The 27247-nt window shown below is 44.2% G+C and overlaps 1 protein-coding gene across 1 annotated transcript in view; it reads right to left on the reverse strand.

Moving 5' to 3' along the window:
• Nucleotides 1-27247, reverse strand: part of PTPRC (protein tyrosine phosphatase receptor type C) — a 159989-nt gene that overhangs the window by 41445 nt on the left and 91297 nt on the right. Inside the window, exons 4-13 of the mRNA XM_066597175.1 lie at nucleotides 25775-25858; nucleotides 18686-18832; nucleotides 16638-16715; nucleotides 14377-14439; nucleotides 14052-14075; nucleotides 11722-11952; nucleotides 9261-9374; nucleotides 7452-7592; nucleotides 4915-5052; nucleotides 1171-1314 (exon numbers count right to left, since the gene is read on the reverse strand). Coding sequence (XP_066453272.1) covers nucleotides 1171-1314; nucleotides 4915-5052; nucleotides 7452-7592; nucleotides 9261-9374; nucleotides 11722-11952; nucleotides 14052-14075; nucleotides 14377-14439; nucleotides 16638-16715; nucleotides 18686-18832; nucleotides 25775-25858 — 1164 coding nt within the window. The remainder of the gene's footprint in view (nucleotides 1-1170; nucleotides 1315-4914; nucleotides 5053-7451; nucleotides 7593-9260; nucleotides 9375-11721; nucleotides 11953-14051; nucleotides 14076-14376; nucleotides 14440-16637; nucleotides 16716-18685; nucleotides 18833-25774; nucleotides 25859-27247) is intronic.

Here is a 27247-nt window from a genome sequence, read left to right on the forward strand (position 1 = left end):
TTCAGTTATCATGCATTTTTGACAATATTCTGAAAATGCAGCCAAGGATGCTGAAAAAAAAAATCAAAACTCACCTAGCTGGCGCTGTCCGGGTCCCTGCGGCTGCTCTCCGGAGCTCCCGGCACTTTTCAGTGCTGACAGAGGATCTTTTGCTAGCGACGGGGTTTGAAGACCCCGCCTCCAGCCATAAATTGCTCTGATTGGCTGAGCCCACTGAGTGAAGGCAGCCAATCACAGCGAGTGCTGGATGCACCAATCAGGCATTCATTGAATGGCTGTGATTGGTTCATCGAGTGCTGGCTCTGATAGGCTCAGGCAGCGATCCAGGAACCAATCAGAGCAATCTCTTGCTGGAGGCAGGGTCTTCAAATCCTGTCACTAGTAAAAGATGCCCTGTCGTTCAGCTGGCGTTTACGTTTAGCGCTACCAAAAACGTGGTACGAAGTTGCCCATTCATTTCAATGGGCGTCGCAGGGCTGAAAATGGCCAAAGATAGAACATGCATCGCTGTCAAAGGGCAGCGTTTTGACGCTTGTGTGAACAGCCCCAATGGAGTGAATGGGAGCGTTGTACAGCACTAAACACTGTACAGAAACACCCGTGTGAGGGAGGCCTTACAATGGTTTCCTTCCCATCTGCGATGTTTTCACTGATGCGATGTTGAGAGATAAAAAATAGCGGCATGCTCTATCTTGCTGCAATATTTTTTTATCTCCCAGGTTTCGCTATGGAGCGTGCGTTTAATCGCATCGCAACGCAACAAACATGTGATTTTAAAATTAGGAAGTCCCATTGACTTTTGCGATTAAAAAAAAAAGCGATTTTATCACGGACGGCAGCGATGTGATGCCAGATTATTCTCTCTAAAAAGTATTGCTGACGCTCAAAAATCACAGGGAACAAAGACGGGATTTTGCCGTGATTTTCTCGCAGCAAAAAAGCGATCGCCTGTGTGAAACTAGCCTTAGAGTGGCGTCACACGCTCCGTAAATGCTGCAGAGGTTCCACAGCAGATTTTTCTGCAGGCGTTTCATATATATATGGTGCAGGACATAATCACTCATTCTTTTTGTAAATTCATGTTTAATTCACGAATATTAAAAAGTACGAATGGACGAGAAAATGTCGGGGTAAGGTCATTTGAATGCATTAAGACAAGTGCAGACTTACTTCCTGCTTTTGTCATGCAGTCTACGAACTGAGGTGGACCACATAAACTGCTTCTGTTATTGCATGCGGTAACATCTACATGATACAATTCATAAGGCTTCAGTTTGGTAAAATCTTTCAGGAGCGTCATGTTGTCGACAAAGTCTAAAATATGAGGAAAAATAAAGCAGATTATTGAAAAACTTTAACAAGAAAATGACACAGTAATTGAAGCTTTATACAGTTATTTCTGTGACATGTGGTGCAGTATTACTATCACTTACATGTAGCGTTCCCATCAAAACAATTCTAAAAAGTAAGTGTTTTGATGATGACATCACCACTGCAAAAAACTCTACTGAAGAGTGTTATTAAATAATTTGTATTGGGGCTGCATTAAAAGTTTTCACATGACAGTGCCCAACCCCCATACAGCTAGCATACTAAAGCCAAACAGTAGATGGTTGATATGACCTCCTCTAATTCGCTCTAGGTCATTTAAATAAACCAAACTGGCCTACATTATAGTAGACGACACAAATAACCAAATATATTAACTAAATATATGAAATGCAGAAAAGGTAGAATACTACCCCAGGCAGATGGCAGCCATGTTTTTTGGAATCCCTTCATTGTGTCAGACCTGATAGTGTACAGTTTTTGTGCATAGCATCATGCGTGATGCTCTTTCCTCGACTGCAAATATCGCTAGAGAGGGGGGTTCCATTGCATGTGAATCCTTGCTGCCATGCAAATAGGTTAAGCTAATTTGTGGGCCTGATTTTTAATCCCATAGGGTTTGTCTTCCAGAAGAAGAAGTTTATATAACTTAGGGCTTATTTACACAAGCGTATATCAGACGGCATTTCACGACCAGCCAATATGCACATCTATGTAAGCAGTTCTCCCTTCCCTCCCACTCACCGACTCTCTGCCTCTCTCCTCCCCTCCAAGCGGTTGCAAATGCCAGACTGAAGGAGAGAGGCAGAGAGACAGTGATGGGGAGGGAAGGGAGGACTGCTTAGATGGAAGCATATATCATCCGGCCGTGAAAACGCCGTCCGATATACACTCGTGTAAATAAGCCCTTAGGAAACTGGATATTCAGCACCCTAGGAATAAGACCTGCCACACTGTCCCAAAATAGGGGCATCAGTGGACAAAATATGCAAGTGTCTAAATCAAATTGCAGAGAAGGTCAAAACATGATAGAATTGAATATTTTTTAACTGGTTCTAACTAAAGTATTATATATATATACCCATCTATATATCTATATATATCTATATATATATATCTATATATATATATATATATATATATATATATATATATACAGATTAGAGATGAGCGAGTGTACTCGGAAAAGCACTACTCGCTCGAGTAATTTGCTTTATCCGAGTATCGCTGTGCTCGGGTCTGAAGATTCGGGTGCAGGCACGGAGCGGGGAGCTGCAGGGGAGAGCGGGGAGGAACGGAGGTAAGATCTTTCTCTCCCTCTCTCCCGCCCGCTCTCCCCTGCTCCCCGCTGCGACTCACCTGTCAGCCGCAGCGGCACCCGAATCTTCAGACTCTAGCACAGCGATACTCGGATAAAGCACATTACTCGAGCGAGTAGTGCTTTTCCGAGTACGCTCGCTCATCTCTAATACAGATCTATATCCATAGATATATTTGTCCTGGGTGGAAAGGGGTGCCTGTGAAATTACGTATATTTACGTCTTATATATGGCACTGGCTTAGGAGCTGAGCCTATGTCATCTGCAGCAGGAGCAGGCTGTGACTGACAGATAGCTCTCCACTGCTAAAGTGGGGATCGGAGAGAAATCCGATGCTTGCTGTTAACCTCTTACAATGTTGATGGCTGCTAGAGATGAGCGAGTATACTCGCTAAGGCACATTACTCAAGTGAGTAGTGCCTTAGCCGAGTATCTTCCTGCTCAGCTCTAAAGATTTGGGGGCCGCTGCGGGTGACAGGTGAGTTTCGGCGGGGAGCAGGGGGGAGCGTGGGGGAGAGAGGGAGAGAGAGATCTCCCCTCCGTTCCTCCCCGCTCTCCTCCGCCACTCTGCGCCACCCCCCCCCCCCCCCCCACCACACACACACACACACACACCGGCCCCCCGAATGTTTAGAGCCTAGCGGGGAGATACTCGGCTAAGGTACTACTCGCTCAAGTAATGTGCCTTTGTGAGTATACTCGCTCATCACTAATGGCTACATGTATGAGCGCAGGAGGTTAACAGTGAGAGGGTACACAGTCTTCCCTATATGCACAGTCATACACTGATAGCTGTCAATCACTAATAGCTCCGCCCATTGGACTGTTCAGCTCAGAATGAGCAGAGATATAAATGAATAAAATGCAAGTTATAATGCAACCTCCCCATAAAGCTATATATCAATCTGCTCAGCTCCTCCTGCTCTATAACATGATGCCTGCAGTTTCTACAGCATGTTTGAGCTGATAGAGTCCCTTTAATTCCTCATCATTTTGGTCATGGATTGCATGACAAAAGTGCAGGTGGTTCAGTCATAGTAAATAGCCAGGTATTCAGCTTTTCGATTTATGTGGAGACATTTTAGCGCAAAGAGGTAAGGTAAAGTCCATGACTCCTAGGGTGACATCAGTCACATCTTAACATTTTCTTCGCAGACTAATTTGTGGGGTGGTTTGCCACTGCCTTTCCCAGTCATCTTTACAGGCAGGCTGGGTACTCATTTACTGGCCTCGGAAGGAAGGAAGGCTGAGTCAACCTTGAGCCGGCTACCTGACCCAAGCGGGGATTGAACCCGCAGCCCTGGTTGTGAGTGAGAGCTTAGGACTGCATTTCTGCTGCCTTAACACTCTGCGCCTCTAGCCCAAAGAGAGGTGTGTGTAAAGCTAGGTGCCCATCCATTAAGTTTTGTCTTAATGTGAAGGAGGGGCTCAGATGAATTTCATCAAATTGAGCGCTAAGAACTTTTGTATTTTTATGCGGCTCGTGTAGACAACAGTTGTGATTATTATGTAGATACGTATTCAGTGTGTATGAGTGCTGAAGCATGTGTTTGTTACTGTGAAACCCGCAATTACAAATGCAGCTCCCATTGATTTTAATAAGAGCTGCACCTGCAATTACGAGAACTGGCCACTACACAGGGGTTGGAGCAGTGGCTTCCACTCTGACCCCAGTGTATCCCGGTGGTTACTACCTGTAAAACCTCCTATAAGAACAAAGTGACAAATACATATACATACAAGTGTGTGGAAGCGTTGGGCGCACAACAGGACTACAAAAAACGTAAAGGAAAAAAATGCACATTTACCATAAGGGGAAATCTGAGGGTTACCCTCCTTACCACTTAGTGGTTATATGGCAGTCACTAATGGACTTTATTTGCATGCCAAATGATGGGGCTGCCTCTGTCACCCATCGGACCTTTGCAAAGGGATCATGTGGTCCTGATAAGATTGCTGGAGTCTTTCAGGTAGTGTCCTGGTCTGCCATATTCAGTAGCCTATGAAGCTCAGTCTCCCATCGAATCGGCACCATATGTGCTATCTTTTCCGGCAGGCCGATTTTACGTTCCAGAATATCACCCATCTGAACGAATGCATTGGATTCAGATGGTCGCAAGTTTTTAGCCGGCTTTTTATCGCGGCAAAATAGCCGCCATAAAACGCTTGCGTGAATAAGACCGTAGTGTAAGCTTTATAAAAACACGTCATAAATAACATATCACTATTCACACAAGAAGGTTAGAATGAGGGGGTGGAAACAAACCAGAGTTTTTATTTCCTATATTTCCTATATGAACCGAATATCCTTCCAATATGCCATTGATATTTTTTGGCTCCCTCCAGGTCACACGAGCTGTTGTATTAGTTGTACTACAGTTTAAATCTTCTACTTCTTCTGGTTCTGAAACAGAATAAGACAAATATGAGTTTATTTTAACATTAACAGTTTTCATAATCATATAAAAAAAATGTAAACTATATCTAGAAAATATGCACACATCTGTTTTTTTTTAACATTTTGAACTTAAAGTAATATGGAAGTATGGGTTGGCCGGGCTCACCTACAGGTAACGCCCAGGTCATGACCAAAACTGACAAAAGCTCCCGAGTGGAGACATACTACACTGATTCCCCCTTGTATATTCCAGGTTTGTCATCTCTCAGGCACAAACATGTAATAAAGCAAAAATTAAAGCCACGGCCGCTGCTGGGAGATGCTTTCCTCTTGCGCTATTTCTGGTACTGCTGTCCCTCCCCCGCAGGGGCCTCACTTCCATCCAGGGAAGGAGTGCCCGGCCAGGGTCAAAAGTCACCTCACAGTTGTACCTCTTCATGTACAGCATGGAGCAGAGCACTAGGGGGGGAGGGGGAGAGGGTGGCAGCTGCACAGGTGGACAACACAGAGCAGAGCACTGAGGAAAATGGCGACTGCATGGGTTCCATGTGGGCATGTGGGTGTGTCAGCTCGTGGAATCTGGGAAGGTGTGTGTAGCAACCAATCAGGAGCTTTTGTCCATAACCTGGGCGTTACCTGTAGCTGAGCCCGGCCAACCCATACCACCGGTGGAGACATACTACACTAATACCAAGTAATACTTACATAGATTCCTAGTGTTCCAGAGACCTGCATAGGAAATCACTCTTTTGTGTATGCTGTGTGGGAATAGTATTATTACATAGCAGACTTTCAAATGAATAGTTGACCATATAGCGCATGAAAAATTCTTGTTCACCAGAATTTGGGCTGCTCACTTTTTTATGAGGAGGAAAAGGGTGGAGGACTCAAGTCAAGTCAAACTGTTTAAAAGTGGTTTCACACAGTTTTTTTTTTTTGCCAAAAAACATTTGCAATTTTTAAAACAGTTTTTCATGCATTTTTTGGAGTTAAAAGTGGATTGAAAAGGAATGAGAACTATAAGGGAAGGACGTATATTTCAACTTCCTGCTGGATCCACTTCTGGCCTCCAGAAAAACTGTGGCTTTAATTAAAAAAAACAAAAACAAAAACTGTCTGTGAAACCAACTTAATATTTATTACTTACTGACATAAACTATAATTTATAGCTTATTTCTCATTTGTAACTGATATTTGTATTTTTGTATGTGCATACGTTTAAAGGGTTTGTATGAAGATAGTCATTTATCACCTATTCACAAGATAGGTTGTAAAAGTCTGATTGGTGAGGGTCTTATTGCTGAGACACACAACAATCCTGACACTGGGGGTCCTGTTTGCCCCTCTCCTCCTCACTGCAGGCTCACTGTACCACCCGCAGTGAGAAAGAGACTGAATGGAGTGGCAGTTGCACATACACATGCACTGTGCTACTCCATTTATCATCAATGGAATTTCTTGAGATAGCTGACCACCACTGCACTCAATTTCCACAGCAAGTCCGCAGAGATGAGAAGAGGAGGACACAGGACCAACATTTTCAGGATCGTTGGGAGTCTCAGCCCTGAACCTCACCAGTCAAACACCATTTTGCTACAACCCCTTTAAAGCTGTACAGTGAGTCTGGAAAGTCTTCAGACCTTTACACTTTTTTTTTACATTTTGTTACATTCTGGCCTTATGCAAATTTTAAAAACAATCTACTTTTTCCCCATCATTCAACCCACAGATATTCAATGGGATTCAGGTTTGGACTTTGGCTGGGCCATTCCAAAACATATGTGTATATGTATGAGGTGATTGTAATTTTCCCTATATAAATTTCAGCTCTTCTACCGTGTTTCCCCAAAAATATTAATTTTTGCCCCAAAACAGGCACAGGGTCTTATTTTCAGGGGATATCTTATCATACTTACCTAGCAGGCACCGTCTGGGTCCCTCCTGCTGGTCTCTGCAGCTCTGTCAGGCTTCCTTGCAGTTCTTAGCCGCTGACAGAACATCGCTTGCTGGTAACGGGGTTTGTAAACCCCGCCACAAGCAAGCGATTGTTCTGATTGGTTCTCGAGTGTCGCGGCTCAGCCAATCACTGCCGCGCTCAATGAAGCAATCACAGCCATTGCATTGAATAGCTGTGAGTGGTTCATCAAGCGCTGCAATGATTGGCTGGGGGCTGCAGGAGTGACAATCGACCTGGCAAAAAGTTACTTTATTCTTGCAAATACAAAGTTAGCCCCAAGTTACTGTATAAGCAGCTAAATATCATCACTGTGAACATAGGACATTCTATACAACCTCTTGTTGTCACCATTTCCCTGTTTCACACATTCATAGTCGCAATCACTTGTCATTAAAAGCTATTTACTGAATACTGCATTGCATTGTACTATTAAGAAAGGGTAGCTTACCGGCCATCTTGGTCATTGCCATTTGAGTTGTACTATTTAGTACTGTGCCATTATACAATAGCTGTGAAGTGCAGTTGTACATTCTGTAAGGTTCCAGGTCGTCTACAGCATTCCCACCTTGATTTTTTTTTCCATCTGAAACTAAGTTTAAAAAGTGATTTTACTTATACATCTTAATTGTGACTTTTTTTTCCATGCAGTAGAACTGATTATTATGTCTATTATTAGGCAGATATCATTGCAATTTCAAGATGTTTCATCTGCGGTTTTACAAAGAATTTAGTTATTTTAAAAGGTAACTATCATTTAAAAAAACTTCTAACATATTGCAGAGACATGACAGACGATGTATTCCAGGGTGTCGGGGCACTGACACCTCCATTCATTTTTTTGAACAAACAGCTTGCAGCAAGACTTTGTTGTCTCGGAGAGTTAATGGGAGAGGATCAGGGTTCTGCGGACCTTTCATTGTGGCGAATGTGGGGCCGTCAGCACTTGGTTCTCCATCCAATATTTCTATGAAAGTGGCTCTTACAATTAATGCTACAGAAACTTATTGTGATTTGGGTTAAGTTCAAAAGAATAGAGGAAGGTGCGAGCCATAATATGGAGGTTCATGTCCACTTTTCTTACAGCCATGTGATTTTCATAGTGACCTATAGGAGTTTTCAGGGTCAAATTCTTTGGGAAAAATTGCATTTTTTATGTACTTGCTTGAAGCCAGAAATTGATCTTGCAGGAAGGAGAAGTGTAAGTCCTTACTTTTTTTTTTAGACTGTAGTGACCAAGAGGATTCTACAGGGCAGCCTTGAGGTTAATAAGTCCTAGGGGCATCGCAATGAGCCCTTAGGGCAGTGGTGGCGAACCTATGGCACGCATGCCAGAGGCGGCACGCAGAGCGCTCCCTGCTGGCACGTGCCACCATCAGCCGCTCACCACGTTAGTGATACCAGCGCACACTGTGACTTTAATGTCCTGATGTCTCCTCTTAGGTTCCACGAGAGCGGGGGGAGGAGGCATCCGGCGGCACACACTGACGTCACAGTATGCACCAAGGATCAGCGTCGCTAGCAGAGCCGGGCAGAGGAGCAGCTTCCATGAGGAGGAGGGGGTAAGTATATGCGGCCGCTGTAGGATGTCACTATTACACAGGAGCTGCTGTGGGATGTCACCATTACTACTGGGGGCCGCTGTGGGATGTCACTATTACTACATGGTCCACTGTGGGATGTCACTATTACTAAGGGGGATGCTGTGGGATGTCACTATTACTACTGGGGGCCATTGTGGGATGTCACTATTACTACTGGGGGCCACTGTGGGATGTCACTATAACTACATGGTCCACTGTGGGATGTCACTATTACTAAGGGGGATGCTGTGGAATGTCACTATTACTACAGGGTCTGCTGTTGGATGTCACCATTACCAATTGGGGCCACGGTGGGACGTCACTATTACCGCTGGGGCTGCTGTGGGACGTCACTATTACTGCTGGGGATGCTGTCCCTCGCCCCTATACCTCTTTTAATGCACCCCAAGGCTTTATTTACTTTTGCAGCAGCTGACTTACTGGAATGCACTATTTGCAAAACATTTTATAATTTCACAAGACCACAATTTCACAGAAGTGATGCGAGGCGCTTTTAAATTACAAATTAAATTGAATTAAAACTCCTGTTGTCAGTCACGATATTGGGCTGCACTCGCCCGTGTGACTGCAGCCTCAGGTTCCTGAAATATAAGCCTAGCCTAGCTTTCTGCTAATGATGATACTATTAATGATCCTGTATTAGAGATACAACCTACCACGTGAACAATTAGTTTTCACGGTCACATTACAATTATCGTTCGGAATGTTCCAATCAAATGTAATTCTTCTTTTTTCTGCTTTAAATCCCAGAAATGTATAAGTGTTGCTGTCTGCAAAAAAAATAAAAAATCAACACGTTAACCACTTAAAGCCCAAAATATTTGGGGGGATTTTGTTTCCCAGCACTCCGCTAGTCATGACTTTTTCTTGTGGCACAGATGTATGAGGCCTTGCTTTCTCCAGGACTCGTTGTACTTCCCCTTGGTGCCATTCTGGGGCACATATAGGTTAGTGATTAATTTGGAAAATAAATTTTGAGGGAAATGCAGAATAAAATATTTTTCCTACCAGATTTTTTTTCTGTTTTACACTATTCACTGCTCCTCTTAAATAACATTATAGATTTATAATCTAAGTAACAGTTCCAAGGAGATGCAAGACACAGTAGGTGTGTATTAGTTGCTGTTCTCTGACTGTTAGGGCGCTCACACAGCCCGCTTCTTACAGCATTTAGCGGGGTGTTTCAAATGCCGCGCTAAATGCTTTAAAGGCCTGCATTGATTTCAATCGGGCTTCTCCGACTATTGTTCGAACGTGGCATTTCCAACGCCACGATTTTGTAGTGCGGTCTGTTTTATTTTCAGGCGTTGACTCGCTTTTAATAATGCATGGCCCATTGAAATCAATGGGGAGCGTTTTCAACACTGTCAAAAATGTGGTAGAACACTGTACAACGTTTTACCGCACTTTTGAACACAGCGTTCTATGTCACCGGGAGGGACAGTGAGAGGGGTGACCTGAAGAAAAAGTGTGACAGCATGAATGGGGCAAAAAAGTAAAAAAGAATATTTTATTCCTCCATACGAAACATCGCATATTCGTATGGAGGAATGAAGAATTTAAAAAAAAATTTTTTGCACCATTTATGCTGTTACATTATGTCTTTAGTTTGCTGCAGTTGATGGATCCTTGATTTGGGCTCCTGCTTATCTGCCTCGCTGGAAACGGCAATCCAGGTTGTGCCGCTGGCATGCGTTTCTCTTTCTCAGTGAAAGTGCTGATGTCATCGGCTTGCTTCGCCTGGATTATTACTGCGCTAAAAGCGCAGGCGAACGCTCACAATGAACGCTGTACAAAGCAGCTCTGCTCTAGTAAAAAATGCTGCGGTTACAAACGCAGCGTTTTTCCTGTCGCCTGTGTGACAGTGGCCTTATGCAATAAAATTTCTTGAATTAAAAACCACCTCAGCTACAAAAACTGACTCTGATATTTTCCTTCTACCTGCCCTGCCCATTGCTCGGATGCCATTATTGCTGTTGTGCTGCCAGCCCTGAAAAGTGTTAGTTCTACAGAGAGATCCCCATTCACACCATCAGGTGCCGCACTTCAGCCTCATGCAGAGTCAGCAGCCATACAAACCAGACTATCCCTGCAAGTAACAGCTTGGGACCCCACAGCAAAAGCCAGACTCTGCTTGAAGGTTCAAGGATGAAAACCGGGGTTCCCCAAGCGCTGCTTCCAGTGACAGCCCAATGGCAAATTGGTATGTGGCAAGGCAGATCCACTCTTTAAAGGAGTTTTGCAGACAGCGCTGGCTGCCAGTGCCGGGACACAACAAGGTTGGAGCGGAAGCTTGCAATTGCAGGTTGGGGTCCAATCATTTCAATTGGAGCTACGCCTGTAATTACAAGCGTAGCTCCCATTGATTTCAATGAGAGATGCTCCTGCAATTACAAGTGGCGGCCACTACACAGAAGTCTGAGCAGTGGCTTCTGTTCCAACCCAGTTTATCCCTGCATTAACAGGCACTGCTGCTTGGCAGGCCCCTTTAAGGAGTTAAATGATCTAGTGCTAATTGGGCATGGTGCTGCAGATTTTTTTCCCCTTTTTTCACAGTGGGCTGATATATGCTACCATCTGAGCTGTCTTCCCCCTTCCCTCCCCCTCGCCGGCTCACCTCTTCTCTCCTCCCCTCCGGCTGTTTGCAATAGGAGGGGGCTGGATGGGGGCAGAGCCAAGCTCCGCACCATCCCCTTCCATTGCTGGCTGCAGGGAGGGACTGGAGCTTAGCTCTGCCCCCTCCCATTGCAAACAGCCAGAGGGGAGCAAAGAGGAGGTGAGCCGGCGAGGGGGAGGGAATGGGAAAGCGTATATCGTCCGGCCGTGAAAACGCTCCTGTGAATAAGCCCTAAGTCTAAGAAACAGCAGTGAGAATTGTATTACAATATAGTGTTAAATGAAACATTGTAAACTTAGCATTCCTTTATAGAATTAAAACATGTATTGATAGCAACACTTTACTGAATACAAACATGGTATGCACAAATATAATACAAAACAAATCAATTGTAGAACACGAAAGTAGCGTAGTATAACATGGCGATCATATGAAGGAAGAGTAGGACCTTGTTCTTAATAACACGTTTATGACAATTGGCAAGTTACATTTGTACTTACTGGGTGGAACATACAAGTTCCCGTAAAAGCTCCCCTGGTTGGGGCACTCCTCGAACCAGCACATCACAGTTGTGGGTGTGCAGATGGCGACACTGAACGTATAATCCGCAGGGCTGAATTGGTTATATGTACAATTCAGGGTGTATTTTTTGAGGTCGTCAGGAACATTTAGCACACATTGCCCAGACGATGAGTCGCATGTAAAGCTTCTGTTTAGGTTTTTGACGGCATCTGTTAAACAAAACGCGCATTTTTCAAATAAAAATAAGAGACGTTATTCATTTCCAAATTAGCTTAAAGTGAATATCTGCCAATGAACACCATTTGGGTTTTCATAACCTTAATAGGTTCAGTTCTGTACTGACTAGTATAATGTAAGAATGGTCAGAGCTCACTCAGTTTTAGATCGAATGCACAAGACCGGGTCGGATTCTGCTGCGGGATCAGAATCCAACCCACTTCCCAGCCGGTGACCCCGGTGGACCCCTCATGCTTGTCCACAGTGCTCTTCATCTGTATTGCGGATGTGATGCTGGGGCATATTTACAGTACAGATGATACTAGGCGATGACGTGGATTGTGCGGCCCATCTGGCTTCCATTAATTTCAATGGAAGTTGTCTACGAAGAATCCGCACCAAAATAGAGCATGCTGCGATTTTCCCTTCACAAGCGGAAAATCACAATTGATTTCCGCTCATGTGCAGGGAAAAGCCATTTTCTATAGCATGCTATGGGCAGTATTTGCTGCGGAATCTGGGGGCAGATGCCCGCTCTGGATTCCATAATACGCCTGTGTGCATTGAGCCTTATGGAACCATAATAGTTGTTTTCGAAAACGGCAATCACAACCTTGGTAAAACCATAGTTGTGTACACATGCCTTAGTGTGGTAATGGTGCCCTCCGCTCTATCCTTAGGACTGGTCATCAATATCAAATCAGTGGGGACCCGACTCTTGCCATCCCTACCGATCAGCTGTTTAAAGGGGCCACAGTGCTCGGGAAAGCCTTCCTTAGCCTGTGACATAATTCCATTGGTTACATGACCTTTTTGCAGTTCAATCCCATTCAAGTGAATGGCATTGAAATGTAATACAGGCACAGCTATTAAACAATATAAGGTGCTTTACCTGGTATGAAATGTTATAGCTGGTTGGTAGGGATGTTGCAAGCCAACCTGAGAATACCCCAATAAAGAGATAGCTGGATGCCTGCATGTAATGTTTGTGCACATACAGATGTAGCCAAGACTTAAGGCATTACGATAACTCTCAACTGCTTTAGTGCAGAGGTAAGGAAACAGGGGCCCTGGACCCATTTATATGGTGGGGCCCATCTAGAACCCCACAACTGTATCAGCATCTGCCAGGACCACTGACAGGGACGTCAGAATCCTGACACAGGCTGTGGGTCACTGCATTGTGCGCCTGTGTCAGGCCAAAAGAGGACTCTGTGCTCATCAAAGTGAGTATAAGGCCACTCTCACACTTCCCGTGGCGTCCTGAGCGCCGAACTAACCTCGGTTCAACGCTTCCATTGATTTTAATAGGGCTTCTTAGACATATGCTCGAAGCACTATCTGTTCTATTTTCGCACGTTTTAGCGCTTTTTAAAGGGGTTCTGACACAAATAATGTTTTTATGCTTTAGCAGCCATTGTTCCCTGGTCTGCCTAATGGACCCAGGGAACCCATGGTTTAATGGCTGCTAAAGCATAAAAAGATAATACTTACCTGTTCTTCTGTTGTTGTTGACATCGGGGGGGTCATCTCCCAGCAGGCGCTGTTCCTCCTCTTCTGTCTGCACGAGCCGCGCCGCTCCGGGATCGCGCGCATGCGCAGTGGAGAGGTGCCCTCTGACAGGAGTCAGGACGGGCTGCGTCTCCACTGCGCATGCCCAGCACTCCGGAGTTCAGCAGGACGGACGGGCCGCCCACAGCAAGCACTGCTTGTGACGTGCTTGCTGTGGGCGGTCCGTCCGTTCACCTCGGAAGTGCCTGACGGACGGACCAGAGCCGGAAGCGCTCTTTTTGACCGCTCCTGCTCTGCTTCAAAGGCACAGAAGAAGATGCCGGCTGGAGGGGACATGCCTGGCGATTGGGCCAGGCCAGGCAAGGTGAGTACAATTTTTTTTTTTTTATGTCAGAACCCCTTTAAAGCAACTTATCAGGATGATGGGGTGAATTAAAAAGCGCTGTCAAACGCTGTGCCATGCGTTCAAAAATGCCACTCAAAATTGCGGTAAAAATACCGCGATTTCAAGCAGTGTGTGAGAGTGGCCTAAGTGAGAAAGCTTCACTGGAAATGCTGATAACTTCACAGAACTACTTACCGCATTCTGGATTAGTTCCATTACCTAGAAGAAAACAGAAAAAAAACTGAATTAAATCAAAATGTAGTGGAATAAACAAATGAATATACTAGAGATAAAGGGGCCAATCAGAAATTAAAAAGGTGGAAATAGATAGATATGAGATAGATAGATATGAGATAGATAGATAGATAGATAGATAGATAGATAGATAGATAGATAGATAGATAGATAGATAGATAGATAGATAGATAGATAGATAGATAGATAGATAGATAGATGTTTTTGGTATATATTTGTATGCAAGCCAAGCGGTGATTGCAATGGATGTGGGTCTGCTTGTCACCTCCTTGAGAAGGGGAGACTTCTGCTGTTGGTGTTGGTTGGTTGGTATCAGTGCTTCGAGTAACTAAAGTAAGGAAAAATGAAAAGAAGTATATACTTAGAGACTATTCTAAAGATATACATACAAGCCGTGTAACACATCTGTATATTAACTGTCTGAACAGTTTTTTACATGAACCAGTATAAAGAAAACCTGCGCAGCACATGAATCACTTTTCCATACTGGCTTCATTGCTGTGTACTGTATATGGGGAAAGTCTTTCCTCTCCTTGGAGAGTAATGATATATAATGGCCGGAGTGACAACCTGCATTTGAGTCTTGTCACACATATGATGAAAAGTTGCTGTATATAAGGAAATATATATAAAAGGAAGTAACTTGCCCTGACAATTTTCGCAGTCGCTCTCTAATAGATAACATCCCGCTCAGAGAAATGCCATATTAGACTATTAGAAAATGATGCAAACCAGACAAGTGTGAATTACCCCAGAATTACCCTTAGCAGGAACACCTGTTTTATGATGCTCTTAGAATGTCTTGGTAGTTTAGAGATGTTTAACATATTGTATATAGTGTTTATAGGTGGTGGCTGTTGCTTAAAGGGGTTTTCCAAGAGCTTTTTTTTTACATAAAGTCCAGCTCCCCGTGTCATAAAGCAATACATAAGTATATACTCACCTCTCCCTGCTCCCCGCTGTGTCCCATGCTGCTGCACTGACATCACATTTTCAGGCTTCCCCAAGCTATTTACAGAATGTCAAAGGTGCTGCAGCCAATGACAGAGCTCAGCTATTGAGTACTGAGCTCTGTCATTGGCTGCAGTGTCTGTGACATTCTGTAAACGGGGCAGGACTATGGCCTGTAAACAAACACCAGAGCCGAGGACTGAGTAGCAGTGCAGGACATCGCAAGAACAGGAAGAGGGGAATATTTGCTTATTTCTTGTTTTATGGCAGGGGAGTTGGGCTGTATGTAAAATATAAGATCCTGGACAACCCCTTAACCAGTTTAATACAATGCAGAGCAGGGATTAATGGTGATTTAGCAGTTTCAAAAGCAGACACAGACACAGCAAGAGTTAGATAAATGGGAGGAGTCAGGGGTTATAAGGCTGGGGCTATTCGGCAAGACGTGTCACATGTAATGCTGTATCTAATGATTGCCAATGGTGTCACATTTTGACCTGTGACCTAACATGGCTGCGACACGACAGTAGCAGAAAATACAACTTTGTCAGATTTTGGTCTCAAGCCGCATGCAACTATTTGCACCATAGACATCAATGTACGTCACATGTGGCTGTGACTTATTGCAGCTCTAAAAAGGTGCGCAAATTTTATGTGACAGATGTTGCCGTGTAGCCCTAGCCTTAAGGCCAGCCACATACCATTCAGTAAGGAAGCATCATCTGTGTCCCTCACTATTAAAGAGACCGGACCTGAAGGCCAATATATTTTGAGATGTAAATAGTCTGTATGCTTCTAGACTGGGAAGCTCTGGGTCCATAAGAGAAGCTGACAACTCCAAGGCAACTTTCTTAGGGGACTAATACCCAGAAAACTGCAGTACGAAGAATAGGACGACTTAAGAAGGTGACCAATAGCCCGGGCAACAGTAGATCCCCAGAGACGGTACAAGGAGGAGCTACTAGAGGACCGATAGGAAGAGATAGTCTTCCTCAGTTCCAGAAACGTTCAGATCAGTGGAAAGGCGGGGTCCTTTAAGTATGCCCAATGTAAGCCAACTCAGGGTAATTAAATAGATAAGGACAAGCTACAGACAGAGGGAAGGAACATCAGCCACCACCAGCAATTAGCCATTTGACTATTTTAAAGAACCTGTTTATAAGAACTGCGCCTTCATGTTGGGATGTTGTATGGTGCCTATTCTACAAGTAAGCCGTAAGTTATAATTGTCTTCCCTACACCAGGGGACAATAACCAGCCCAGTGCATGACAACGTCATCCCATCCTTTCAACCATATGATAAGCCAGTTTATCCTCCTCCATGGTCGGAATTAGCCAACATTGTCTATTTGCAATAACTCCTCTCCATCAGCCCCTTCCCTGGTCACCACAGAAGTCCTGCCAAAAGCAAGTCATCTCAGGTACATTGCAGTAGGCTGTAGGAATGCTCTTACGTCTTTCTTCTTTCGTCATATTTTAAGTCTTGCAGTTGTTTGTCATTAAGAATGAATGTGTATCATACTGCTTTCTGGTGAGATACGGTAAAGTGGATAGCTTGTTGAGAATAAACCAAACCTGTGCCATTGAATGCAGAAGTGAGCTCCATGGTGGGGGTATGAGTGGGTGCTTGCATGCCAGTAGAGTTTGAGCCACCTGTTGTAGGATATGAAGCATGACATGTTGGTGAGATGACCTAGTGGTTACGATGGACCTATCAAGCACCGTCCTCCTAAAAGAGGACAATACTAACAAATATCAAGATTTTATCAATATGTGTACTTTATCTACAGTTACATCGATTGATCTGGTCACATACTGTACATTGTAAAAAGCTGAAACATCTAGGCCAGAGTGTCATCGAGTATTTTATAGGAACCTCAATTCTAAATAACCTGAACCACTCATGGTTCTCTATATGATATATCACAAACACATACAATACCTTTACCTTATGACAGTTGCAGAACAACTCCCCGATACCATAGACATACTGTATACCCTATATTGATCTATTGACCTACTTTACCCCTTAATGGGGCTCCATATTTTTATTAAGTAGGGATAAAATTAAAGGGGTTGGCTCATGACTACAACTTTAACCCCTTCACACCTCATGACATCCATACACACCATGGGGAGGAGGGGGTTGAGGTGAAATTCTTTATATTTATTGCATATGCATAGCGCAGGCTCGGGGGCTGCACCCGCACCATCCGCAGTGGGAACTGGCTGTGACTGTAAGCTAGCCTCCCATTGCAACAGCAGGGATTAGTAGGAACACTTAATTAACGTTGATTGGGGCATGCACGAGGTTCACAGAGATAGGATGTAAGTTCACATGGCTGATCCTTATGCGCGGATTCCGCCTCTAGAACCACCTCCGAAATCTGCGGCTACGCTGCATGTTTCTGCTGTGGCTTTAGCCACAGATTTGTTCGCAGATTTTGCCAATCGACAGGACTAAATCTGCCTGCGGATCAGTGCCACAACCAGAGGCAGAATAGCTGCAGATATGGCCATGGATCCACACAGGGTTTAGTCCTGTCAACTGGCAAAATCAACAATCCAAAAATATGTGGCCTACCTGTGGATTTATGCCAGAGTTTTAGAGGTGGAATGCTTGCAGAATAACCTGTTTTGGGTTCTGGCATGTGAACAAAACTCTGGGATACTTCACACAGGACAGAATACTCCGCAGGACGCTGCAGAATATTCTGCTGTCAATATCTGCACCAAAGTCCTGTCCCCTTAAGGAGAGCACCCAAAAAGTGTGTGGAGACACATAGGGGGTGAGTGGGTCAGGTAATGGTATAGTCTCTCCGCGAGCAGAGCACCCAAAGGGAGTGTGGGGACACCTAGAAGGCGAGTGAGAAGACTTATAACTCCATGCAAGCTCCTATGGGAAATTTATGCAAATGACTTTTTAAGAAGTCACATTGATTTGAAGGAATGCTGCCATCCAATAGGTGGCGCTGCAGAGGTATTATTTCCATCTTCCTTATTTGCATCAATTTCTCATTGAAATCCACATATTAGACATATGGATTCTGGTGCGAATTTTACGGCATAGTGGAATATTCCACAGCGTCTCATGGGATAGTCCATCCTGTGTGAAAACGCCCTTATCAGATCGCTTTGAGTTATAAAGAACAATAACAGACAATATAGATCTCTTTAGCTACAAGCTTTCGACCAGTTTAATCATATACTGTACCCAGAGGAAAACCATGCAAAAAACCCTCCACGTCTGCATGTGTTGTACATGTAATCAGTAGTACCTACAGATGAAGCAATCTTTATCTTGACATTGTGCACATTGCATAGCATGATGCAACAAACATTTAAGACATCACACGCCGGTGAAAATGTCAAGTTAAACTTTACTGCATCTGTACATGCAGAAACCCAATTTAAAATTTTACACATATCTTCAAACAGGTGTGAACATGTCACATGTATACACAGCGTCCTTATAATCTGCATGCATGGACTCCATATGTGTCACATCCAGAAACTCTTCTGCATTAATAATTCTTACTCATGAGTCCCTTTCGACATTTCGTAGTGATTGGAAAGAATACGAGGATACAACATTCAATTCAACGGCCATTGCTCAGTCAAACCTGTGAAAGGAAGCGCGGGGTTGGTGGTTGGAGAGGTGAGTGCGAGAGGGACAGCAGTGCTGTTGTCTGCAAGTATGGGCCCTTTGATAGGGACAATGGTGGTGGGTGCCTGCGTGTAAGAAGGGGCGCCAGAAGTCTCATTCTGACCTGCAATGAACAAGAAGTGGGAAAAATTGCTTTTATTTCTTGAGAAATCTCCAGTTGTGAGATTGACTTTATATAAAGTATCATTACTACCACCAAGTATTCCTTTGACTCCATCATGCCCTCTGATGGTATACATGCTCTTAGGGCTTGTGCAATATTCCCGCGTGAGTTCTGTCGGATCGCGATATGGACAAAACTCACACAAGGAAAGAACCAATGCATTTGAATGCATGACTCACAATCATCCGTGTGCATACGGCCTTAAGACTAAGTTAAGAATTCCTAAAATATCTCTTTTGCGGCATGCAACTGTTCATTTGGCATAAAGCTAGCGCCAGCAGAAAATGCTCACTTCTCCAATACTTTATTGCAAAAACTGTTGACAAGGATTCATTTTAATATTATGCTTAAAGAGAATATTTGATTAGCATTTTTCTTCTGAGTAGGTTCTTACAATATCTTGACAACTTGAAGTGTCAAAACTATGATTAGGCTTAGTGGCCAGACTGAAAACTGCAGATAATAGGATGTAGTATGAAAAGTTTAAAAAATATATAAATTTAACACACAAAAAAAATTGATTTAAACAATGGGTAATTTTCTAATGGCATATTTCCTTGAACACCTAACAATCCAACTGCCAGCAGCCACCACTAGAGGGAGCTAACTACGTATTGCTATGCATTCGACTGAATAATAAAACCGTAAGCAGTAAGCTCACATGCTCCCTCTAGTGGTGGCTGTAGGGAACTTGATCGCTACATGTTAAAGGGGTTGTTCCGCGAAAGCAAGTGGGTCTATACACTTCTGTATGGCCATATTAATGCACTTTGTAATGTACATTGTGCATTAATTATGAGCCATACAGAAGTTATCAAAAGTTATTCACATACCTGTTCCGTTGCTGGCGTCCTCGTCTCCATGGTTGCCGTCTAATTTTCGCCGTCTAATGGCCAAATTAGACGCGCTTGCGCAGTCCGGGTCTTCTCCTTTTCTCAATGGGGCTCCGTGTAGCTCCGTGTAGCTCCGCCCCATCACGTGCCGATTCCAGCCAATCAGGAGGCTGGAATCGGCAATGGACCGCACAGAAGCCCTGCGGTCCACCGAGGGAGAAGATCCCGGCGGCCATCTTCAGCAGGTAAGTAAGAAGTCACCGGAGCGCGGGGATTCAGGTAAGCGCTGTCCGGTGTTCTTTTTTAACCCCTGCATCGGGGTTGTCTCGCGCCGCACGGGGGGGGGGGGGGGGGGGGGAGGTCGAAAAAAAAAAAAAAAGTTTCGGCGCGGGACAACCCCTTTAAATCTACGTCTATGCAGTGGATTTGGATCTCTTTAAAAAAAAAAATAGAGTTGAAGTTATATGAGATAAAATGGCATCGTGTTAAAAGGAGGAGATTCGTTTTAAAGTTAAGCTCCACCTCTGGTGAAAATTTAAAGCAAGTGCCTAATTGTAAAATTAATTAATAGATTTTCAGTCATTGAATTAGTAGATCTGGGAGCTACATTATTATTAGTAGTATTATATTATTATGAACATATTCACGTTGCCCCTGGGCCGCTCGTCAGTAGCAGACAATTGAGACTCCGGGGGAAATTACAATCAGGGGAATTTTTCAAACTGGTTTTCTGGCAGCTTCTCCAATTTAAAATGTGACAAATTAATCAAATGTCACATGAGATTGATACATTTATTGCATCTCAAAGTGTGTCTGCAGATGTGGAGTCACTTTGTAGCCATCTACAGTGATATAAAAAGTCTACACACCTGCTAAAAATTACAACAAAGATGAATCATTTCGGATTTATTTCCACCTTCCGCGTGCACCATTATCTGTAGAGTTCCATTAAAAGAGAAACTGACATTTTTTGGGCCTCATGCCCAAGGACGTGACAGACTCCGCCAGCGGAATATTGCAGCGGAGTCCATCACGGCACCCCCCAAAGACCCCATACTTACCTCTCTGGGTCCGCTGCGCGCGTCCCACTAGCAGAAGTATAGCGCAATGGCCGTCTTCCATTGACTACAATGGAAGCCAGCTGCGCATATTCCCGCAGCAATTAGAGCATGCCATGGTTTCTTTCTCTCTGCGGAATTTCGCGGTAGAACTCTGCAGCGTGAACATTGAGCTATTAGGTTCAATAGAACCTAATAACTGCGGCATAGTGCCGCGGATTTCCGCTGCGTAAAACGCAGCAGAAATCCAGCCGTGGGCATTAGCCCTGAGGCCTTAGTCAGACGGGCGTTTTTTGCCGCGATTTGCGCATGCGCATGCGTCCGGCGATTTTATAAAACCATTGCTTTGCAATGGTATCGGACACATGAGCGCTTTTTATGCGCTCGTCTGATAAATTATAGAACAGAAATCGCAGATTGCACCTATCTGCGATCTGCGATTCCTGTTCTCTTCTCTATATGCGCTCAATGGGGCCGGCGGCCGACCCCAATGAGAACATATAGAAGACAAATCATTCTTCTCTGCCACAGCTGTAACAGCTGTGGCAGAGAAGAACGATGTTTGCCCATTGAATTCAATGGAGCCAGCAATACAGCCGACTCCACTGAAAGCAATGGGCTGCCGGCGTGCGCGGGGTGAATTGTCGGGAAGGGCTTAAATATATAAGCCCTTCCCTGCAATTCATCCTAAAATGTGTTAAAATAAAAAAAAAATTGTATACTCACCTTTCCACTGCAGCCGGAGTCCAGCCGCGGCCGCTGTCAGTTCTCCTGAACTGCTTCTCGGCACTATTCAGCCGGCGGGGCTTTAAAATCCCCGCCTGCTAAATGATCTGCCTCTGATTGGTCACAGCCCTGACCAATCAGAGGCAGGTTTCACTTACACACCCATTCATGAATTCATGAATGGGTGAGTGACTGCTGCCTCTCAGCGCTGAGCCAATCAGGGGCAGGTCTGACTCACATCCATTCATGAATTCATGAATGGGTGTGAGTGAGACATGCCTCTGATTGGCTCAGCGCTGAGCCAATCAGGGGGCAGGTCTGACTCACACCCCCTTCAAACCCACTGCAGGACGGCCGCGCGGAGCTCCGGCTGCCGGGAGAAGGTGAGCATATATATATTTTTTATTTTTACACATTTTAGGATGAATTGCAGGGAAGGGCTTATATATTTAAGCCCTTCCCGACAATTCATCCCGGGCTCGCCCGCAGCGCATTGCTTTTAATGGAGCCGGCTCTATTGCCGTCTCCATTGAATGCAATGCGCTGGACAGCTCCGGCCCGTTTCTAATGAAACGCGGCTAGGAGCAGATTTTCAGGCGATTTGCGGGCGACTTGCGCGCACCGGTCACGCGATTTGCGGATGCGCATCCGTCATGCGATCCGCAAATCGCGTGAAAAAACGCCCGTGTGACTAAGGCCTGAGGGTGAAAAAAAACTGAATGTGGTTGCATAAATACAAACACACTAAAACTTGATACAATACTTTGTGGATGCACCCTTTGATTTTATGACAGCATTCAGACTTTTTGGGTAGGTGTCCATCAGCATGGGACATCTTGACTTGGCAATCTTTGCCACTCTTCCTTGTAAAAGCGCTCCAAATCTGTCAGATTGCTATGGCATCTCGTGTGTAGCGCCCTCTTCAGGTTACTCATATGACCATCAATGGGATTCAGGTCTGGGCTCTGGCTGGGCCATTCCAGAACTTTGATCATCTTCTGGTAAAGCCATTCTTTTGCTGATTTGGAGGTATGCTTTGGGTCCTGGTCGTGCTGAAAGAGGACATTCCTCTTCATCTTCATCTTTATAGCAGAGGCCTGAAGGCTTTATGCCAAAATGGGCTGATAATTGGAACGGTTCATAATTCCCTCCACCTTGACTAAAGCTCCAGCAGCAGAAAAACAGTCCCAAGGTATATTGCCTCCAGCATCTTCACCGCGGGTACGGTGTTCTTTTAGTGATGCGCAGTGTTGGCTAATTCTGAACTCAACCACATCCCAAATATAGGAGGGTGTTCACACTTATGCAACCACATAGTTTTCATTTTATTATTTTTATATTCCCACCCCAAGGCCTCGGTCAGATGAGCGTGTTATTTTGCGCGCCCATGTGCATGAAAAAAATGCTCTGCACGCTTGTGCAAAATGCGCGTGACCGAAGCTTTGTGGTTTTTTTACATGTGCGCAAAATAGTGTGTTCACACAATGTAATTATGTGCAGCTCGCATCCTATGCAGAGTGCGGTTCTATCTTTAACGTGCATCATGGACCTTACAGGCCCGCATTCTAGGCACGGATGTCCTACTCGTATCTTCTTCTGACCGCTGCCTAAATGATTTTAGTTCGTTTTTCAATGGAATTATACAGATAACGGGTCACACTGAAGGTGGAAATTAATCTGAAATCATTCATCTTTGGCTTTATTCACACAAGTGTTTTTGCGTGGCTATGTAGCCGCGTTTTCATGCCCGACTAAACATCGCGACCACCTGAGGTATTGGATTCCAATGCATTCATTCCCATGGGCAATTTTGTGCACAATCACCCGGCGTGGAAAAGTAGCACATAGGCTGCCGATTCCAGCGGCTGGAAAAGATAGGTTGGCTTCTATCTTTCGACTGATATACACCGGCGGTTCCTATAGACTCTTTGGGACCTGGAAAAATAGGGAGGGGGAGGCAGTTCAGCAGCGTCCAACGCAGGGAAAGCTTATAGGTGCATCTCTTTAGATATCTGAAGTCATTCCGAGGATTTATGTCGAAAGAGGGATTTCCAGGCTGCGGCGTATTTTAGCATATTTTTACGCTAATACGACGCACCTGGCCGTTTGAATGGACGAGAAAACGCTAATTAAGCTCAGGCGTTATTGCTTCAGTTACACGATTTAACGGCATGTGCGGGTGACCGCAAAAAAACGCATATGCGAGTGTGAAGAAGCCCTTTGTCAATTTTTTTAACATGGCAAAACGTGGCACCTTCGCAGGGTGTGTAGAGTTTTTATATCCACTGTAGCTATTGCAGTGAGCTTGTGACAAATGTTGTGAGTTTTTAAAAAGTCATACTACATAAATCTTTCTAAAACTCTCACTCCACTCAAATCCTGACCCTCTTTTGAGACACTTCTGAAAAATGGAGTGAGAAGCTTAATATCTGTTCTTTTGGATCAAATCAACAATAAGCTTGTCTAAATTGCGCAACTTACACCAGAATTCCGGCACAATACCAGTAATAAAAGTGCCCCATTCTTGTTTTGGCAGCCTGTATTATGTTAGTGGAGGGAGAAGAGGGTCAGTGATAGTCATCATCACACTGGAGAGCAGCCATTTCTTATCATCTGCTGTTCTCTAATACCCTCTTTATATTCAATGTGCAGGAAGTATATATTAGGAAATTGCTCAAAAGGCAGTTCCCTAACATAGAAATAGAAGCTCACTAAAGATGGAGCTAATGATGTGTTATTAAATGCAGGGACCTCACAAAGTATTGAGGCAACCACTTCTCTGCAGACTAAAAGGACACAACACTGCCATTGTTTCCATATGACGTCTACTTGTCTTTTTCAGTATTTCTCTCAGTTTTTTGGATTTGCTTCTACTTTCAGCAAACAGTATGTGTTTTGGATCCGGAAAAAAACATCCTGTCTACAAACTGATCCAGACTTATGTAAACGACGTATGGTTCTGCTGCACCATAAAAAATGGATACAATTAATTACACTAAAAATAAACAAAATAGACAATGGCACAAAAGCAGCCTGCTTGTGGGTAATTTAGACACTTTACAGAAGGTTGGGTCATTCCTTGAATTTCTCGCTGCTGTTGCCCTGCTATCCTCTCTGCTGTCCTCTCTGCTGTCTTCTGCTGTCTCGCTGCGGTCTCTCTGCTGTCCTCTACTGTCCTCTACTGTCCTCTCTGCTGTCTGGCTGCTGTCTCTCTACTGTCTCTCTGCTGTCCTCGCTGCTGTCCTCGCTGCTGTCTCTCTAATGTCCTCTGCTATCCTCTCTGCTGTCTCTCTACTGTCCTCTCTGCTGATCTCTGCTGTCCCCTCTGCCGTCTCTTTGCCATCTCTTTGCCGTCTCTCTGCTGTCCTCTCTGCTGTCCTCTACAGTCTTCTGCTGTCCTCTGATTTCTCTCTGCTGTCCCTGCTGCTGTCCTCTCTGCTGTTCTCTCTGCTGTCCTTTCTGCTGTCTCTCTGCTGTCCTCTCTGCTATTCTCCCTACTGTCTCTCAGCTGTCTTTTCTGCTGTCTCTCAGCTGTCCTCTTTGTTGTCTCTCAGCTGTCCTCTCTGCTGTTCTCTCTGCTGTTCTCTCTGCTGTCTCTCTGCTCTCTCTGCTCTCCTCTCTGCTGTCCTTTCTGCTGTTCTCTGCTGTCTCTCAGCTGTCCTTTCTGCTGTTCTCTCTGCTGTCTCTCTGCTGTCCTCTCTGCTGTCCTCTCTGCTGTCTCTCAGCTGTCCTTACTGCTGTTCTCTCTGCTGTCTCTCAGCTGTCCTTTCTGCTGTTCTCTCTTCTGTCCTCTGCAGTCTCTCTGCTCTCTCTACAGTCTCTCTGCTCTCTCTGCTGTTCTCTCTGCTCTCTCTGCTGTTCTCTCTGCTGTCTCTCTGCTGTCCTCTGCAGTCTCTCTGCTGTTCTCTTTGCTGTCTCTCAGCTGTCCTCTCTGCTGTCTCTCAGCTGTCCTTTCTGCTGTTCTCTCTGCTGTCCTTTGCAGTCTCTCTGTCCTCTCTGCTGTCCTCTCTGCTGTCCTCTCTGCTGTTCTCTCTGCTGTTCTCTCTGCTGTTCTCTCTGCTTACACCTGTTTTTAGGATTGTGCTTTAAATTTGCTGAATTAAATAATCTTATACATGATATAAATGGAGTTTATTCTTTGGTTTATTGTTATAATTTATCTACAAAACCTTCCTTATCACTGTTTTCCCTAAATTACAGTAATTCACAGTTGTAACATTGGCTATTGGCTATCTGAATCTGTGTGGAAAGCAATAATGAGTTACTTGACAAGTTGGAAGTAATGTGTGACGAGTCATTGGGAGCCGTCTGGATGTGGATGGTAGATTGAGGTGCGGGTGAGAGTGTTCCTGAAAGAAGCAGAATACAGTAAATGTTACCATATCATATACAGATGCATCTTATTAGACCGCATGGAAGAATGGCGCTATCTATAAACAGACATTTTGTCTTATTGAAACATATAAAACGTTAATTACCTACAAATTAAATCAAAATCTGTCCGTTTATGTAAGGTGCCTCCACCCCCCCCCCACCCCCCACCCCCTTCTACTTTGCTTAAATGAATCGCCTCTAAACTGGATGTAATCCAACTTGGAAAGCTCTCCTATTTAATAAGTCGTTTTAACAGTATTTGGCATGTGCCAGTCTGATTTGGCACAGGCAGCTTTTTCAAATCTACTGGAAAGCTTGAGGACTTTTATACGGAAAAGTTCCCATCCAGGGCTCGCTGCAGCGCACCCCAAATCCTTCACATTTTACATAGATATTTATGAGTGTAATTGGTAGCTGTTTTATAAAAGCCAGTTTGCATTTGACGTTTAATAGCTATTTTATAGTGGAAAGGGGAGTAGTATATTAGTAATGGTGCCTTTAATATCCTGTCATTGAAAAAAAACCTAATCCACCCTACATGTTGCTTGGATAATTAAATTCAATGAGAAATAAACCCCGAAGCCAAAAGGTTTATGTTTAATGGAGTCTATATGTGATCCAAGTGATAAGATGATCATTATTGGGATAAAAGACCCATTGTGGCTATGTAAGGCAAAATGCAGTCGTCATTCATGGTCATAACCACATATTTAAAGCACGATTTTACCTTCAGGGTTTAAAAAATATATGAATTGATCAAACTAATAATGTGCATTGTTGATCCAGAAGAAGGCAAAAAAAAACACTGCAGTCTCCAATTACCCTTATTTTAGGGCATTGTCACTTCTTAAAGTTCAGCCTGGCTCTAGATATATATATAGCAGGGCTTTGGGCAGGTCTATCCTATCTTAAATTAGGAAGGCAGCACTATTGGATACATGTTCTATCAAACCTTGGTGCATAGATTCACTGGAGTTCTATACACGGTATACGTTCCCTTCAGTACTATAAATAAATATACATGACTCAATTCACATTTTTTGGTGCCTTTCTACTATAGAGGAATATATGAATAGCTAATACAGAGATCCATCTAATAAACTTTTTAGCCCTAGGCCTGGTGACAAGGCGGCAACTCGACTACTTCTAGAGGAAAAAAAGGTTAATCGAACGGTCTATAACCTGCATTCAGCATATGGATGATATATGAAGTGGAGAGTCCAGAGAGCAGTGCCAGATCATCATTCTGAATGCTGTAAAAAATGCCGGAGTTCCGGATTTCAGACACCTTGCTGCCCATCAAAAATAGTATAAAGGGCAATCAAAAAATTGCACGTATCCAGAAATAGTGGCAATAAAAAAAT

This window comes from Eleutherodactylus coqui, chromosome 3 (genome assembly GCF_035609145.1).
Source record: "Eleutherodactylus coqui strain aEleCoq1 chromosome 3, aEleCoq1.hap1, whole genome shotgun sequence".
Classification (NCBI taxonomy): domain Eukaryota; kingdom Metazoa; phylum Chordata; class Amphibia; order Anura; family Eleutherodactylidae; genus Eleutherodactylus; species Eleutherodactylus coqui.